The 17,484-nt window shown below is 38.7% G+C and overlaps 1 protein-coding gene across 4 annotated transcripts in view; it reads right to left on the bottom strand.

Annotated features, from left to right (window-relative positions):
- Positions 1–3,062: 3,062 nt before the first annotated feature.
- Positions 3,063–17,484, bottom strand: part of DDX6 (DEAD-box helicase 6) — a 37,928-nt gene continuing 23,506 nt past the window's right edge. For 2 of the 4 annotated variants that reach the window (XM_070426186.1, XM_070426187.1), the window contains exons 8-14: positions 17,088–17,210; positions 16,443–16,571; positions 14,852–14,968; positions 13,481–13,544; positions 9,346–9,447; positions 8,638–8,820; positions 3,063–7,396 (exon numbers count right to left, since the gene is read on the bottom strand). In XM_070426186.1, coding sequence (XP_070282287.1) covers positions 8,645–8,820; positions 9,346–9,447; positions 13,481–13,544; positions 14,852–14,968; positions 16,443–16,571; positions 17,088–17,210 — 711 coding nt within the window. In that variant the 3' untranslated portion in view covers positions 3,063–7,396; positions 8,638–8,644. Of the gene's footprint in view, positions 7,397–8,614; positions 8,821–9,345; positions 9,448–10,890; positions 12,178–13,480; positions 13,545–14,851; positions 14,969–16,442; positions 16,572–17,087; positions 17,211–17,484 lie in introns of those variants that run through there. The other 2 variants (XM_070426188.1, XM_070426189.1) reach the window with 2 other exon arrangements.

Consider the following 17,484-nt stretch of genomic DNA (forward strand, 5'->3'; position numbering starts at 1 on the left):
AGGAAGCTCAGAGAGTCCTGGACAAGATGAACCCAAATAGGTCCACACCAACACATCATAATTAAAATGCCAAAAGGTTAAAGACAAAAGTTAAAGCTGCAAGTAAAAGCAGTTACTTACAAGAGAGTGCCCATGACTGTCAGCTGATTTCTCAACAGGAACTTTGCAGGTCAGAAGGGAGTGGCAAGAAATGTTCGAAGTGATCAAAAGCAAGGACCTACAACCGAGATTATTCTACCCAGCAAAGCTATTGTTTAGAATTGAAGGTTAGATAGAGAGCTTCATAGACAAGGTAAAGCTAAAGGATTTAACTGCCACCAAACCAGTATTATATGAAATGTTAAAGGGTCTTCTTTAAGAAGGGGGGAAGCGATAAAAACTAAGAACAAGAAAGTGGCAATAAATACATATTCCTCAACAATTGAATCTAAAAATCAAACGAACAAGCAGAACAGAGAACATTTTGAGGGTTGCCAGATGGGAGAGGTCTTGGGGGGCTGGGTGAAAAATGTGAAAGGATTAAGATATACAAATTGGTTGTTATAGTATAGTCATGTGGAAAGAACAGAGCAAAACTCTGTTAAATTACAGCATTGGAAATACAGTCAATATTTTAATAACTATCTATGGTGTCAGATGGGTGCATGATTCATTGGGATGATCACTTAGTAAGCTATGTAATGGCCAATAGCACTAGGATGTACACCTGGAACTAATAATGTATGCCAACAGTAATTTAAAAATATAACATGATTTTTCAAAAGTATATTTCTTCTTTTCCAAATATACAGTTAACCTAGTAAATAGTCACAAGTCCTTTTGAGGAAGTTTAGAAGGGGGACTCAGCTTCCCTTTTATTTAGAGCAGCGGTTCTCAACCTTTCACAGGGGTCGCCTAAGACCATCGGAAAACACATATTATATAATTATATCACATATTGTTTTTGTGATTAATCACTATGCTTTATGTTCAATTTGTAACAATGAAATTGGGGGTCACCACAACATGAGGAACTGTATTAAAGGGTCGCGGCATCAGGAAGGTTGAGAACCACTGATTTAGAGGCTCTGTGTCAGTGAATTGGCTCAAGCCTCAAAACTTTGGAGTTGTTTAACAGACTGGCTCAAGTCAGAATTCTGCTCACCAGATCTAGAGCTTTTCTATGCATACACATCTAGTAAAATATCAGAAGACTGCCATCTATTCAGTTCTAGTCAATTAGCTAAGGACAAAGGTGTCTACAGATAAGGGCCCCTCTTCAGAACTCCCAGAAGCCTTCTTCTCTTTGTATGTTAATTGCACGCTCATAATTTTAATTCTTATGTATGCATTTGAGGGCCTATTGTTGCTAATTGCCACAGCCTCTCCCTGGATTTCTCCATGTCTTGCTTTTCCGTTACCTGCAGTTTATCCCATGGTACCACTAGCAGAAATTGGAATTACGATACTGTACTGTATACCATGGGTTACTCATGTCCCATATTCCCTGCCTCCCCTTCACCAATCCCCATAGGCTATCATTGATCTCATCAAATATTACCCAATCCCAGAATCTTAGTCTAAGAATCTATTTCCTGAGGTCACTTCTGGTCTCAATTACTGTCTGAGTCCCAACACAAAACAGAGGGCACACTTGTAAAAGGAGGGAATCTGAGGTGAGTTTATTTCCATATTCCCTATTTACAAAGGGAGATGTGTAGGAAAACCCAAGTGAGCAGAGGGGGAAAAAGATCCCAAGGCAAAGAAATCCCCAGTACAGTCTGTAATTAGATTAGGTCTTGCACAGAGTGTGGCAAAAGTAGGTTTACAATTGTTCATATGGAAACACAGTAATTAACATATAATACAAAAATAAATGTTTTTGCACCCTGGCCCATTTGGTTGGGTGTCATCCCAGGCACTGAAAAGTTGCTGGTTCAATTCCTAGTCAAGGCACAAACCCAGGTTGGGGCCTACTCCCCTTTCTCTCTAAAAAAATAATGCTTGCCCCAGCCAGTTTGGCTCAGTGGATAGAGGGTTGGCCTGCGGACTGAGGGTCTCAGGTTCAATTCTGTTCAAGTGCACATGCCCAGGTTGTGGGCTCATCCCCAGTGGGGGACTTTCAGGAGGCAGCCGATCAATGATTCTCATCATTGGTGTTTTTCTCTCTCCCTCTCTGAAATCAATTAAAAATATATTTAGCCCTAACCGGTTTGGCTCAGTGGATAGAGCATTGGCCTGCGGACTCAAGGGTCCCAGGTTCGATTCCGGTCAAGGGCATGTACCTTGGTTGCGGGCACATCCCCAGTGGGGAGTGTGCAGAAGGCAGCTGATCAATGTTTCTCTCTCATCGATGTTTCTAACTCTCTATTCCTCTCCCTTCCTCTCTGTAAAAAATCAATAAACTATATTTAAAAATATATATATATATTTAAAAAAATAAAAGTTTTGCCCTAGCCGGTTTGGCTCGGTGGATATAGTGTCTGCCTGTGGACTGAAGGATCCCAGGTTCGATTCCGGTCAGGGGCACATGCCTGGGTTGTGGGCTCAATCCCCAGTAGGGGTTTGTGGGAGGCAGCCGACCCATGATTCTCTCATCATTGATGTTTCTATCTCTCCCTCTCCCTTCCTCTCTGAAACAAAAAATATATTTAAAAAATTTAAAAAAAAGTTTTGCCCCACGAAACTATTTCTTTGGGGGTGGGGGTGTCATATTTAGTTTTGTCTGAATTTCTCATTTAGGTCTTTTCTTCCCTCAGTGTTTTGTAGTTCTTAGCACACAAATGACACTCGTCACTAGATTTATTCCTAAGTAAGTTTTGTGGGCATGTTCGTGTTACTGAAACACCTGGTAAGTTCTAGAAAGTGATGACACCTTGTAGACCAACATCTTTTCTTTCCAAATGATTCTTGGTTCGGTTTAGGCTATAAAAATTGACCCAATGAAATGTGGATGCTGTACAGTGTCTAACTGGGCTGGATGAAGGCATCAGATTTTATTCAACGGGCTCCGCACTGCCTCAGCTCAACAGGAATCACTGTAGCGCACAGCCTCCTGCTGAAGAACGCACCACACACACAGCCGGAGTTCCAGTGGGCTTTATTGAGATACATTAACAAAAGCCAAGATGTTATCAACCATCTTTTCTGAACTTTATAACCTCAGCAGACTCTGGTCCACATGTGCACCTACAACATAACACCCCCCAACAAAAAGGAAGCCCCACTGGAACATTTGCCAATTAACAGAAAGCCAATTGTCCCTTCCCCCAAATGTTTGCAAAATTTTGAGTCCCCACTGTTTATTTCTCAGTGGAACTGGCCCCTTGTGGCTAGGGACAATGAAATTAGACCCCATTTTCATTGAACAAAAATTTTCAGGTTTTAGTTTTGTTTCAAAAAGGGAATAGTGACTTTGTTTCCTCCAGGCACCCCTCCCCACAACCACTGGTTAAAACACAGTAGCCTGTATCTTCATAACCCAACCCTCCCCTCCCCTGCCCAGCACTGTCTACAGAGAATTTAAATACACTTCCTGTTGGAACCTGTCAGCTGTGGAGGGGCAGAGTCCATGCCAGGCTGGCTCCCTCTGACCTCATGAACTGCTATAGCCTTTGGACCCTTAACTCTTTACCCCAAAGATGAGTTTTTAGGTCAAGAGTAGACTTTCTTTGGGAGCTTTAAAAACTATCATTAAGGATATACAGTAGAACCACAAGCTCACTCAAGTTCACTTAAGTTCACCAAAAAGTTGACTAACATCAACTCCCACTAGGCCTATAATTTTGTTTGACAAAGATATTTTGCCAGAAAATGATTTCACAATAACAATTTTTAAGATACATACAACGCTGAACAAAGTGGCAAATCAAAATAACATGGCTTAATTCCCAAGAATTTACTTCATCTTTGTGTTACTCATCCATAAGGTCAGAGTGTGGCTAAAGGCAACTTCTGACGAGGCTATGAGCTTCAAAGTGTTTCTAAATCCTCAGTGCAGACACCCTCCCTTTGGGGCAGTCACCTCCCTCCCACCCCTATAAAAAAAAAGAAAAAAAATTAAGCCAAGTGATCAGAATGAGATGTTTGATTCCAACAGTTTACACTCCAGGCTTTGTGCTGAGTCGTCTGGTTCTGACCCAAACATGATGGTATCAAACACAAAGCACACGGCAGAGGAAAGATGCTCCCATCTCATTCTGAAAACAAATACTGATAACCGCCCGCCCCCACCCCCCGCCTTTGGGGCCCCCTGTATTATGGTGCGGGGCAAACTGGACAATTTAGAGACATATTTAGATTTCTCTCTCCTTTACTTCTTCCCATGGAAGATAATTTTGGAATTTAGTCCAATCCTAAAGGAAAGGCAAAACAGGCCCAGAGGCAGCAAGGTGTGCAACGGTCCATAACCATCACACAACCACATAACCACAGGCTGAACAATGGGCTGACGTTATTTAAGTATTAAAAAGAGGGAATAGTTTTCATCCAAATGAACCACTGGAAAAAATATCACCATGACTTAAAATAAACACCCTATACCGGAAGAACACGAAAACAACTTCCGATAGTAACAAATGCTCCTTATTGCAAAGGGGATTTAAAAAGAAAAAGAGACTAGGATTTGACCTAGCCTTAGAGCAGCGGTCGCCAACCTTTCGGACCTCACGGACCACTGGTTGGTGACCGCTGCCTTAGAGCATCTTTCCGTTTTACAATTCCTATTCAAGAGTCAAGCACCAAAACTGGACAGCTGCCCGCACAAGGCCGTGTCCAATCCCGGTGTCCCAGACAGTTTAAGTGCCACTCCTCATCCGAGGCTGTACTTCAGGAACACTTTCAATTTAACGTCTGTGCTTTAAGAGGGACCCACAGGCACGTGGCACCAAGCAGACAGTCTGAGGATGGCAGAGAGGACTGTGCTGTTTATAGTCACCCGCACTCTAGCGAGATATAAAACTGCATTTATGAGCTTTCTTGCTTTTCTTTTAGAATGATCCCTCTTATCTTGCCAGAGATGGGGAGGAAAGAGAGGGCTGCATCAGTACACAGTAAGATATATATATATATATATTTATATTTATATATATATATATATGTTTTGGTCAAAAGTTGATGCCTTTTAAATTCCCTCCCTCCACCCCTCCCTGGAAAAAAAGTTACTCCCTTAACTAGGGCTTGTACTTAGTTGCCAACAATGGCTGGTAGAAGAACCTATGTGGCGTGGATACCAAATAAATGAGCTTATTTTGGGGGGTTTGTACTGTGCAGCTCTTGCTCGTTTCTAAGGAGTTAGGGCTATGTCTGATCAGGAGGCATCTGCAGGATTTTGATCTTCAGGGAATTCTGGGTGAGTCACAAATCATTTTTGTTTAGAACTAGACAGAGACAAAAAAGAAACTTTGAGTAACTGATTTCTTTATCCAGATGAGTTAAGCATGAAAACATAGGCAGGACTTGTACTATTTTAGGGCTTTGAAAAACAATGGAATATGGAAATCAAATAAAAAAATTTTTATTTTGCCTTTTTTTTTTAAACCCTAGATGCCTCCTGATTGACCTAGTACACTGGGTTAAAAGGGAATTAAAAACGTTTTTTAAAAAAAGTTCACTGGTTTTGATTCATCTCACTCCTTTTGCCTGGAGATCAGGCCAAACATCAAGCATGTTGGGAGGGGCACAATTTAATGCAACACTATTGACTGTAAAGCATTTGCCAGCAATTTACAATGCAAACATGGCAATTCTCGTCACAAAGCTAAAGCATGGCAAGCAGCAGCTCTCAGGGTTGCCCGTTCCTGCAAGTTTACGTATCAAAGTGGGCAGAAGGCAACACACTTACACAGTACAGGAAGTGACCCACAAAAATGAAGCCCCAGAACTGCTAGCCTTACCGAAGCTGGTACTGGCTAATATTGTGAAACGCAAACTCACGCTTTATACATATACTGCTCAATACTGCCACTCAAGGGAGTTTCCACACTGCAATGTAATTAATTTTGGCCCCTTTTGCAGAGCTTAAAAAGTTTCTCAAACTTTAAAAAAGGGGAAAAAAGCACAATCAGAGAGAGCCTTTCAAAAATAACACCAGGAATGACAGGTTTTTGAAGTTTCCTTGCTCCCTCTGGCAGGCCTCCCTCCTCTAAAGATACTAGAGACAGTGTGGCAGCAAACAGTGAAGACTTCTGGGGCCCTTTCCCAGCACAGGTCCCCACAGGAGTCTGCTTGCTACAGTAAGAGGTTAAAGTACTTTCTAGAATTTAGTGTTGCGGAAAACTGAGCCCCTCTCATCTTAGCTGCTCCCATAATCACTCTAATCCCCTTAATCCCAGCAACCTTCATCAAAAACAAACAAAATATATATATATATATGTATGTGTGTGTATATATATATATATATATATATATATATATGAACGCAGAAAAAAACATATTTACAAAGTTTATACAAGTGTACACACCCAGTTTTCTATGGGACACGCTTTGTCAGAGGAAAGAGGGTCAAGGCTGACAGGCTACACCTCAAGTGCCATAGCTGCGAATGGAGACGCACGTGAACCAGTCTTTAGTGTTCCGTACAGAGCACAAAGGCTTGTCGTATGGCTCCTGCAATGACAGAGACGCTCTTTCCTTTGGGAGCAATGATGTTGCATCAACTCAGCCCAGAAGAAATTTTTACTTGGGATTGTGTGGTTGTTTCTTAAATACATGTATTTACAGTGCGGATGAACTGCAGTTGCATATCAACTCCTCCACTTAAAGAAAAAAAAATGGTGTTTAACATTACTAATAGGTTTCATCTTTCAGCCCTGGGCTTGAGTACTGGGTAGAAAGGGAAGAGAGAGACTTCAACGTGAAACCAAAATGAAATAAAAAGTTTTAAAAAGAAATAAGAGGAAAGAATTACTATTGTTGATTCCTTGGGCTGTGTCTAAAAGATGATATTCTGAATGGTCTCATAGCATAAGGCACTTCGCACAAATAAGTAGTAAGCTCTTCAGGCTTAAAAAACGGATGAGTCATCAGGGAGAAGTTGAAATGCACAAGAGTCAGCTGTTGCAGAATTCGGAAATAATAGACAAGCTTGTGTGTTCATCAAGATTCTTCTCTTTTTAGGGTTTCTCCCTTCTCTTCTTTCTCCTCCTTCCTTGTCCCCCTTTTCCCCAGAAAACATTTTTAAAAATCCAGCAGTTAGTGCAACTAATGTTCAGTCAGCACACAGTGCAAACAAGTGGAACAAAAAAGGTAAATTCCTTCTTTTCAGCTTTTTTCTCTTCACCAGTTAAAAAAGAAAAAAATGTCTGAGTTCTTTTAAATCTTCATAGTTCCAAAATAAAAGATGAAAACCCAGAGAAGAGCATCCCCCCCAAAATGATGTGTCACAGATCCAAGCAAGCCTTCCTTAGTTTGTCAAAGCCTAAAGAAAGAAGAAACCTAAAATTAACATTTGTGAAAGCAATATGAACTAGGGTATACAGGTTTTTACATCCCCATCCCAAATACTCTCTCTGTAACAGCGTCTACTCAACTCTTGCCTACTGTAGAGTCCATGCAGGATTAAGGAATGTCTGCCAGGCATTCTAGAGGCAGAATGAGAGTCTGATAATTTTGGCCTCAGCCAGCAGTCATTCATAGTACTTAAAGGAACTACCTTACACAAACGTAATAAATAGCTTGCCAATATACTAACAAACATTGGCTAGTTTTATGTTTAAGAATTGTTTGACATTTAAAATTTTTTAAAAATGAAAGTAATTTGAAAAATTTAAAAACAACAGGTAAAATGTTCACTGCTAATTTGGAACTCATCATCTCTCAAGTTAAATCATATTCTCCTCAGAAAAATTCCACAAGTCTACTTTCCTTTATGTTGAGCCTTGTTTTGGGCATTTCTACCGGAGCCCAATCGTCACCACAAGATTAAATGAGAGGGTGCAGAAAACCAGAGTGGCCATTTAAAATGAGATAATTGCCCGTGGGTGTGACTCAGTGGTTGAATGTCAAACTAGGAACCAAGAGGTCATGGTTAAATTCCTGGTCAGGGCACATGCCCAGGTTGCGGGCTCGATCCCCAGTAGGGGTGCGTGCAGGAGGCAGCCACTCGATGTTGTTTCTCTCTCGTTGAAGTTTCTATCTCTCTACCCCTCCTCTCCCTTCCTCTCTTTCCAAAATCAATAAAACAGATTTTAAAATATATAAAATTTTAAAAAGACATAGTTATCCTCATTACACATTTGGCAATAAGGTATTGTAGGTAATGTAACCTGACTTACTGAGGCACCCATTTGAAATGAAGAGTGAATTCCAACAGAGATGACTGAATGATAAAGGAAAAGAGAACAGAAAATATTTTCTCACTCAAAATTGCTGAAAAATATTCTCTTTGCTTTCATTATTTTTGAAGTCTGAATCTGTCTTGATACTGCTCACGGTATCACACTACTTAAAAAGACTGCATTCAAGAACAACACTTCTAACGAGACAGACCACAACTTCACCCAAGAGATAGCTGTTTTACTGTCATTTATGCCAAGTGTTTCACCACCCTACATTGCTGTTATGTATGCTAGGACATCAAATTGCCCCCACGAAAGAGGATCTTGATTTCTTTCCTTCCTTTAAATATTATGCTCACTTAGCTATTCTGTAGGTACGCACATGCTTGTTATGGTTTATCATCTTCTACAGGCTCACTGTGGTATTCCGCCACATATAGGCTCTTGTCAATGTTGCTTGGGATAGGTTTAATTTCTGTTCCCAGCTGCTCCTCAATACTTTTCAGGTTGAAGCGATCATCATATGTGATCAAGTTGATAGCTAAGCCAAGATGACCAAAGCGACCTAACAAAAAAAAAATTATTTTAATTAAGAAATGAGTTAAATATTAGAATGCATGTGTAAGACTGTAAGCATCAAAATGATAAAGAGTCAATGTTTTTGTCCAGTGCCACTCTGGGTACAGGAAACTACTTTCCTACTCTCCTCATATTCACATTACTTCCCCAAAGTAGTACTCTATTTTACCTTTTTCAAAGGACAAACAAGGTATTTGTGTCAAAAGTTGCCAAAATACACATACTAAACAGTAGTTACAGATTGTACCAGAAAAGAAAAGTGAAGTTCTCCTTTGTTAATTTTACCTTAAATTACGCATATAGTAGTAGTTAACTTTTTAAACTTTTCTTAATAAGTGTTCTAGAAGAACTAGAAATTAGTCTTAAACACTGAACAACTATATTAGTTTTCATTCTGCTCTCATTGCTACAACACTATTTCACACAAAACCCCACACAATTTAATGATTAAACTTCTCAAAAAACAAAACAACAAAAATGTCCACAAAGAGCATCTCCTGTCTTTCCTCACCTGATCTTCCAATGCGATGGAGATAGGTCTCTGCCAGCTTTGGGAAGTCAAAGTTTATTACCACATTCACAGCTTGTATATCAATACCTCGGGTAAACAAATCTTAAAAAACAATAACAAAAAACCTCCATTATAACTTTCAATATTTAAGCAATTTTAAGCATTTAAACATGTGTCTTGGTACTGTAATACTATTTAACAAATATTTCTAGTATACCTTAAATGTATTCATTTCACTTAGTAATTCAAATGCATTTTCAAATTACTAGCATTACCTTTCATGCATATTATCACAAATAACTTTCTGGTCATAAGTTATCTTTGCCCAGTTCTACAAGAAAATTTTAGAAAATCGTCTAAGGTAACTGCAAATACAGGAAGAGACCAAGATAACTGGTAAACTCATAAAACAAATATCAGGAATAACCAGTAATTTTATTTTCTTTAGCCTGTTTTTTGCTGAATTATTTATAATGTCTGAGGTAAGCTAATCCCAGTGACTATGCTAATTTAGGCTCTGAAAACTATAAAGAGAAACAACAACAGGCTAATAACTAGGTCTGCCTTCTTCTACCGGCTCCACACTCCAACATAATCCATGATGGTCATAATAATATTTCAAAAATATTACTTTGAATCTGTAACTCCTTGCTTTAAATGACATTCAAGGTCCTCCTCTCTATGTTTTGGTCTTAACATACTTTTCTAACACATCTCAAAACTTCCTCTCTACCAAACTCACCCACTTACCTTTCCTTGAACATCTCTCTCAGCCTCTATACTTTTGACACCAAGTCCCCTAACTTAAACTTATCTAGCTTATAAAGCCCATTAAAATTCCATCTATTCTCACATAACCTCAGCTAGTTACTTCCCTCTCCTATGAAAATTTAGGATTACTTGCTACAGTTGACTCTTGAACAACATGAGGGTCAGGGGCACCTACCCCCGCAGTCGAAAATGTGTAAGGACTCCCCCTAAATTTAACTATTAACATAAGCCTTCTATACCGGAAGCCGTACCAATAACATAGTCGACTAACACATATTTTATGCTATACTAGAGCCCTGGCTGCCGTGGCCCTCATGGCCCGGGCTGCCTCGTGGCACCCCCCCCCCCCCCGTCGTTCCAGAAGGTCGGTCCGCCATCCGGTCTAATTAGCATATTAGCTCTTTATTATATAGAATCTTTTATATACTGTGTTCTTAAAATAAATAATTTTTCTTATTATCTTAAGAACATTTTCTTTAGCTTTAAAGAAAATTTCAGTAACACATTTACTGTATTTACTGAAAAATAACCCATGTATAAGTGGATCCATGCAGTTCAAATCCATGCTGTTTGACCACTTTCTAAAATTCACATTTGCAAATTACCTTTAGTCCCTTATAGATCTAGTCCAAGGCCTATCTTTGTAAATAAAGGTGTTTTTTGTTTTGTTAATCCTCACCCAAAGATATTTTTCCATTGACTTTTTTAGATAGAGTAGAAGAGAGGGGGAGACGGCCAGCGGGGGGGGGGGGGGGGGGGGGGGGGGGGGACATTGATGTGTATGAGAAAGAGAAAGAAAAGAAGGAAAAACATTGATGTGAGAGAGACATATTGATTGGTTGCCTCCTGATGGGCTGGGGGTTGAATCTGCAACCCAGGCACATACCCCTGACTGGGAATCAAACCTGTGACCCTTTGGTGTACAAGCCAAGCCTCTAACCACTGAACCCACCGGCCAGGGCTGTAAGTCGTACTGCCATGCGGCCATGCCCATTTGTTTATATACTAAGGGTGCTTCTGAGTTAGAATGGCAGAGCTGAATATCTTGTAACAAGACAACAAGGTGTGCAAAGTCTAAAATATTTACTAGCCACCACTTTACAGATAAAGTGACTTTTGTTGTTGTTAATCCTTACTCAAGGATATTTTTTCTGTTAATTTTTTAAAAAAAATATTTTTATTGATTTGAGAGAGAAAGGGAGAGGGATAGAAACATCAATGATGAGAGAGAATCATTGATTAGCTGCCTCCTGCACGGCCCCTACTGGGGTTGAGCTCGCAACCTGGGCATGTGCCCTTGACCGGAATCGAACCCGGGACCCTCCAGTCCATAGGCCGAAGCTCTCTCCACTGAGCCAAACCAGCTAGGGCTCCATTAATTTTTCTTAGAGAGAGTGGAAGGGAGGAGGAAAGACAGAGAGATAGAAACATCAATGTGAGAGACACATTGATTGGCTGCCTCCTGCACACACCCCAACAAGAACTGAATCTGCGACCCTTCGGTCCTCAGGCTGGAGCTCTAACCACTGAGCAACTGGCTAGGGCTAGACTCTTAATGTTATTCACCTTTTAATCATTCATTAAACCATTGCTGCTTGAAGAAAGGGGTGGTACTTTGCAGGTATTTGTATGTTTATACATGTTATTCAGTATTAATGACATCACTGTTCTGAAAAATCAGAAAGAAGGCACTGGTACTTCAAAAACCTGAGGGCAACTTTGCAACTAATGATTAAATATAAAACCCATTGCCCTGGCTGACTTTGGTCAGTGGTTAGAGCAGGGGTGGGCAAACTTTTTGACTCGAGGGCCGGAACAAAAGCATGGATGGAGTGTTTGTGTGAACTAATATAAATTCAAAGTAAACATCATTACATAAAAGGGTACGGTCTTTTTTTTTTTTTTTAGTTTTATTCATTTCAAATGGGCCGAATCCGGGCCTCGGGCCGTAGTTTGCCCACGGCTGGGTCAGAGCATCATCAAAGGATCTCGAGTTTGATTCCCAGTCAACGGCACGTGTGGGAGGCTGTCAATCGATGTGCCCCCTCTCTTTCCCTCCTTCTACAGAAATCAATGAAAAAAATATTCTCGGTATTTTTTAAAAAAGCATTAATCACAATAATTTATATCAGTATATAAGTACAAAGAACATTGGGGGGGGGGATTTCTCCCCCTGGCTGGGTAGCTCAGTTGGCTAGAGTGATGTCCCAATACACATGCAAGAAGCAACCAATGAATGCATAAGTGGAGTAACAAATCAATGCCCCCCTAAAATCAGTAAGTAAAATTAAGAAAAAAAATTCTCATTCAAACAGGGAAATGCTTAATAGCAAATGACAAATGTGAACATAAATGTATAATTCACAGCTATATTAAACTGTTCTTCAGATGTAAGGCAGAGAAACAAGATAAACTGGAAGATATTTGACAGTCCTTTTTATTCATGTAAATTAAATACTCTGCTAAAAAATTTCAAAGTTTATTTCTACAGTAGCATTTTTAAAAACACAAATCTTGAAATATTCTAAATCTTGATTTGAATGCACATGTAAATATTGAAATAATATACATATTATTTGTCAATGTGTTTACCTCAATAATTTTTAAAAATTCTAGGCTTTCTCTCTACCCAGAAGACTATTAATCTTATACCAGTATTAAGATTATATTCCTAACGTAAAGATTGGAGGAGCTTTAGCCAGTTTGGCTCAGTGGATAAAGTGTCAGCCTGTGAACAGAAGGTCCTGGGTTTGATTCCTGTCAAGGGCACATGCCTGGGTTGCAGGCTCCATCCCCAGTGGGAGGCGTTCAGGAGGCAGCTGATCCATGATTCTCTCTTATCATTGATGTTTCTATCTCTCCCTCCCTCTTTGAAATCAATAAAAACATATTTAAAAATGAACGAACAAAAAAAACGGGAGGATACTGAATCCATTTGCTTTGTCTAGTTGATTGCCTGCCTGCCTCCCCAGTGTTTTTCTTCATGCAGTGAAAATATAACAAAATTCAGAATAGTCTGCTTCTGGCAAAAAATCAAAAGGCCACAATAAGCAATTTCTAAAACACAGATGGTTTCACAATATAATTCATTTTGTGTATGCTAAAACTATTCAGAAAACACACAAATTCTAAAATTAGTTTAGAAGGTAGGTAGAACATGAGTGCCAAAATCAGTCTTCCACAGCTTCAGATATGGAACCTGATTTCAGGCGTTAACCACAGCTCATTCTCTACTTCAGAAGTTCTAGAAGTGGTACTAGGGTGAGCTAGGCTATGTCACAGGCTCCTGTTGCGTAACATAGAACAAAACAGCAGAACAGAAATAGGAAAAAGGCAATGGATAAAGAGAATAAAAAGTACTTACCAGTGCAAACAAGATTGCGGCATAAGCCATTTCGGAAATCATGAAAGACACGATTTCGATGTTCCTAGGAACAGAGCAATGCATTTGATTTGACCAAAACTCATGCACACAGCCCCAAATCCCCACTATTTCTCCTGCACAAAATTTGTTTACACAAATGAGAGGTGAACCAATTCAATATACATATAATTATAATGTTAAAAAAACACCATAAATTGGTTTCCCATAGGAATTAATAAGCAACTAATACATCTCTATATGTTGTATTTATTTTAAGTCAAAGGTATTTATATTTTTTGCTGAAGTGGATTTCAAGTAACAATTTTCACCATGTTTTTGTATATATATATATACACCCTTTAAAAATGTTTCCAACAGACGATGCCAAGTTTGGCTTGACCAAACATCTACTGTTTTAGCCTTTTAGTAATTATATACAAAAGCTAAAATAACTACTTTCCAATTAAAAAACAAAAATGGAGTATACACAATGATTCTAGGAAGTGATAAATCTAGCATCTGGCAAACTGGCTTATCTTTTGAGCACAAAATTCTTCCATTTTAAAATATTCTCATCAGTTTAATACATTCATTTCCTGTGATAATTTCTAACTGTGAGGCGCCTACATGGTGGTGGTATCTGATCCATGACATTAAGCTTCTTTGAAAACCAAATGTGAGTTAAGTAATTTAAGTTCTTAACCTTGACAAGTCTACAGAAACTGCTTTTCATGAAATTTCATTAGGCACACACACACAAAAATGTCATTATAGCTTTTAATTTATTATGTGCTAAATAAAAAGTTCAGAAATGTAGAGATTCTATCCTTTTCTTAAGCAAATAGTAAAAAAAAATAAGTACTTGGGTTGAGGAGGTTCATAGATACATTAAACATGTAAAATCCTCAGCAATAATGGGAATGTTGTGTCTGTACTGTCCAAAACCATAGGTGATTGTGACACGTAATGAGGCACTTGAATGTGGTTAGTGTGACTGAAACATTTAAATTTGATTTGATTTTAACTCATTTAAATTGCCACATGTGGCTAGAGGCTATTGTATTAAATAGTGCAAAACTAGAGATAACCTGGGGAAAGAAAGGAATAAGGTCTGACATTTGTATCACGCTTGACCACTGACAGATATTCGTACGTTATCTCCATCCTCCTTATGAGATGAGTATGCATTATTACCCCTATTTCATAGTAGAAAACTGGGCCTTCAGGAGGATAAAATGAAGAGTCCTTCATCTACTAAGGAATCATTTCTTCTTAAACTCAGGACATTTGGAGGAGCATTAAAACAAAATCCAAGAAATACTTAGAAAAAGATGTTTTAAAAATCTGTGCAAGTTCTAGTTTGACACTCACCTGCCTCATTTTCGCATGGATATAGAAGCAAGAATAACCCAGTTGAGAAATCTTCTTGGCTAGCAATTCAACTCGCTGAGAGGAGTTACAGAAAATGATCGACTGGTTTATCTGAAGCTGAGCACAGGGGATGGGGGGGAGAGACATGAGTGGGAAAACACCTTTACTTACTTTGCACACCTTGACAATATTGACTGGCAAACAAATGTTAAAACCATGGTCTATGAGAGTCTTATGACACAAAAGATGCAAAACTTTAAAAATTGTAAATACTATTCATTTACTTAATATTTGCAGATACTTTATAAGTTTTATTGTAGTACAGTATATTTCATAAGGGCACACAATTGCCAGCAAGAATAAAATAAAACAGTTGCTGCAAATACTGAATTAGTGAATGAAGAACCATTGCTCCTAGGATAAATACAGGGTAGTTACTGTGAACATCTGGTCACAAGTTTTTCTGTGTGTTTTTTAAAACTGGTATTAGATTTGCCTGATAGAATGGGGATTGTGTATGTCATGGATTATAATTGCTTTGACCAAGGAAAAAAAAAATTAAATTAAACAAACAAACAAACAAACAAAAACTGGTATTAGAGAGAGAGACATCAACTGGCTGCCTCCCGCACATGCCTCGACAAGAGGTTGAACTTGAAACCTGGGTACGTGCCCTGACCTGGAATCGAACCTGCCACCTTCTGGTGTACAGCATGACACTCCACTGGGCCACACTGGCCAGGGTTGGCCATGAGTTTTTCATCAATGAATCAATAGACAGCCTTGTTTTTGTGTTACTGTTTAAAGCAGGGGGTCCTCAAACTACGGCCGGCGGGCCACATGCAAATACAAATATTGTATTTGTTCCCGTTTTTTTACTTCAAAATAAGATATGTGCAGTGTGCATAGGAATTTGTTCATAGTTTTTTTTTAAACTATAGTCCGGCCCTCCAACGGTCTGAGGGACAGTGAACTGGCCCCGTTTAAAAAGTTTGACACTTTATTTATTCATGGTCAACAGCACCATAACTAATGCCTGTGCAAGCAAAGTTTACCTAATACACATTTCCTTTGCGAGGCACTTCAGTCTTCTTGTACTTTGGTGCACTAGACAGCACTTTAACACTATGCTTTTAAACAATGAAATCAACAAAAAAGTCACAAAAATGCAAAAAAGATGTGGCATTAAATAGGCCATGAATATGACCTTAGTTGGGAATATGCACAATGACTCAAAATTTTCCTTGCGTTATGCATGTCCATAAATGACCTCAAATGCATGCAAGTACTGATTGTGGGTACAAATTTTGGCAAGTACAAATTTGCAAATACAGTATCCGCAAATGAGGACTGACTATAATTACTGCAAACATGAGAATCAACTTTAATTAAGGTCAAACTATTTTAGAATTAAATTAAAAGCACCTAAGACGTGTCAATTATACCCTATCAACTTCAGACCAGCTGAAACTATTTTTCAGGAAAAGTTAAGAACTTTTTTTTTTAATCATTTAAAGTGATGGGGAAACTGATACAATTGTGTTTTATTGGAATTAAGTAATGGATAATGTTCAGGAAACTTATTCCTTACCCTGGAGAAAAGTGTGTTGAGGCAGTGTACTTTTTGGCGCTCAGTTACATATGCGTAGTACTGGGTTACTCCCTTCAAAGTTAATTCCTCCATCAGGTTAATCTCATAGGGTTTCTGCAAATGGGAATTCTGAAAACAAACAAACAAACAAACAATAAATAAAACAGAAGAAGTCTTATTCTTAAGTGAAAGCGGAGTGTATCTCTTAAGCTCAAAATATATCCTATACATCTGTCTGTAAAAACTATTGCTTTAAGGATGTAGCTCTCTTGAAAACAAAAATATACAATCTTTCATGGAAGAAATAAATTACAATAAAATGTGAGATTTAACAGTCAGATATGTACCTAAGTTACTATTTTGTACTTTGTGTACAGGATTATGCTGTAATAAATTTACATAGTATCAATGGCTGTGTCAGCAGCCTGACACCAAAAAGTGAACAATGAAGGATTTAATCAAATTACTATTTAAAAATTCAGTTAATTTATGTACAACAAACCTTAATCAGCTGAAAAAAAAAGCCAAAAACTTAAAAATAATCAGCCTAAACTGTAGCCTGATAATAAGATATAATTATGAATGAAGATATGTGCCTGAGAAACAGGATGGCATTGCTTCCAAGCACATCTGTCTCACACTCACCATGAACTTCTGTACACTAAGAGGGAAAGTAGCGGAATACAATAAAATCTGTCTGTTTTTAGGTAGCGTGAGAATAATATCCTCCATTATTTGCACAAAATCCTGTGACAGCAACTTATCTGCCTGCAGTACAAGAGAAGACAATTTTAAAAACAATTAAATGTCAAGGTCTTTAGTAACTACAGCATCATCCACCAAGAGCATTCATGGAATGTTCCTGGTGGTAAACACGAAGTTCTCTACACCACAACATAACCCGACAGCACCAAGACATGCCCAGGGACTCAGAAGGGGGAAAAGTCTATAATACCCATCTACAGGGGGAAATGGTGGCAGGAATCCTAGCAGATTCCATAACAGAATTTTAATATGATTTCCTTTAAAGAGGCAGTATAGT

This window comes from Myotis yumanensis, unplaced genomic scaffold (assembly GCF_028538775.1).
Source record: "Myotis yumanensis isolate MYYU_CA2020_CCGP unplaced genomic scaffold, mMyoYum1.0.hap1 SCAF_10, whole genome shotgun sequence".
NCBI classification, from domain to species: domain Eukaryota; kingdom Metazoa; phylum Chordata; class Mammalia; order Chiroptera; family Vespertilionidae; genus Myotis; species Myotis yumanensis.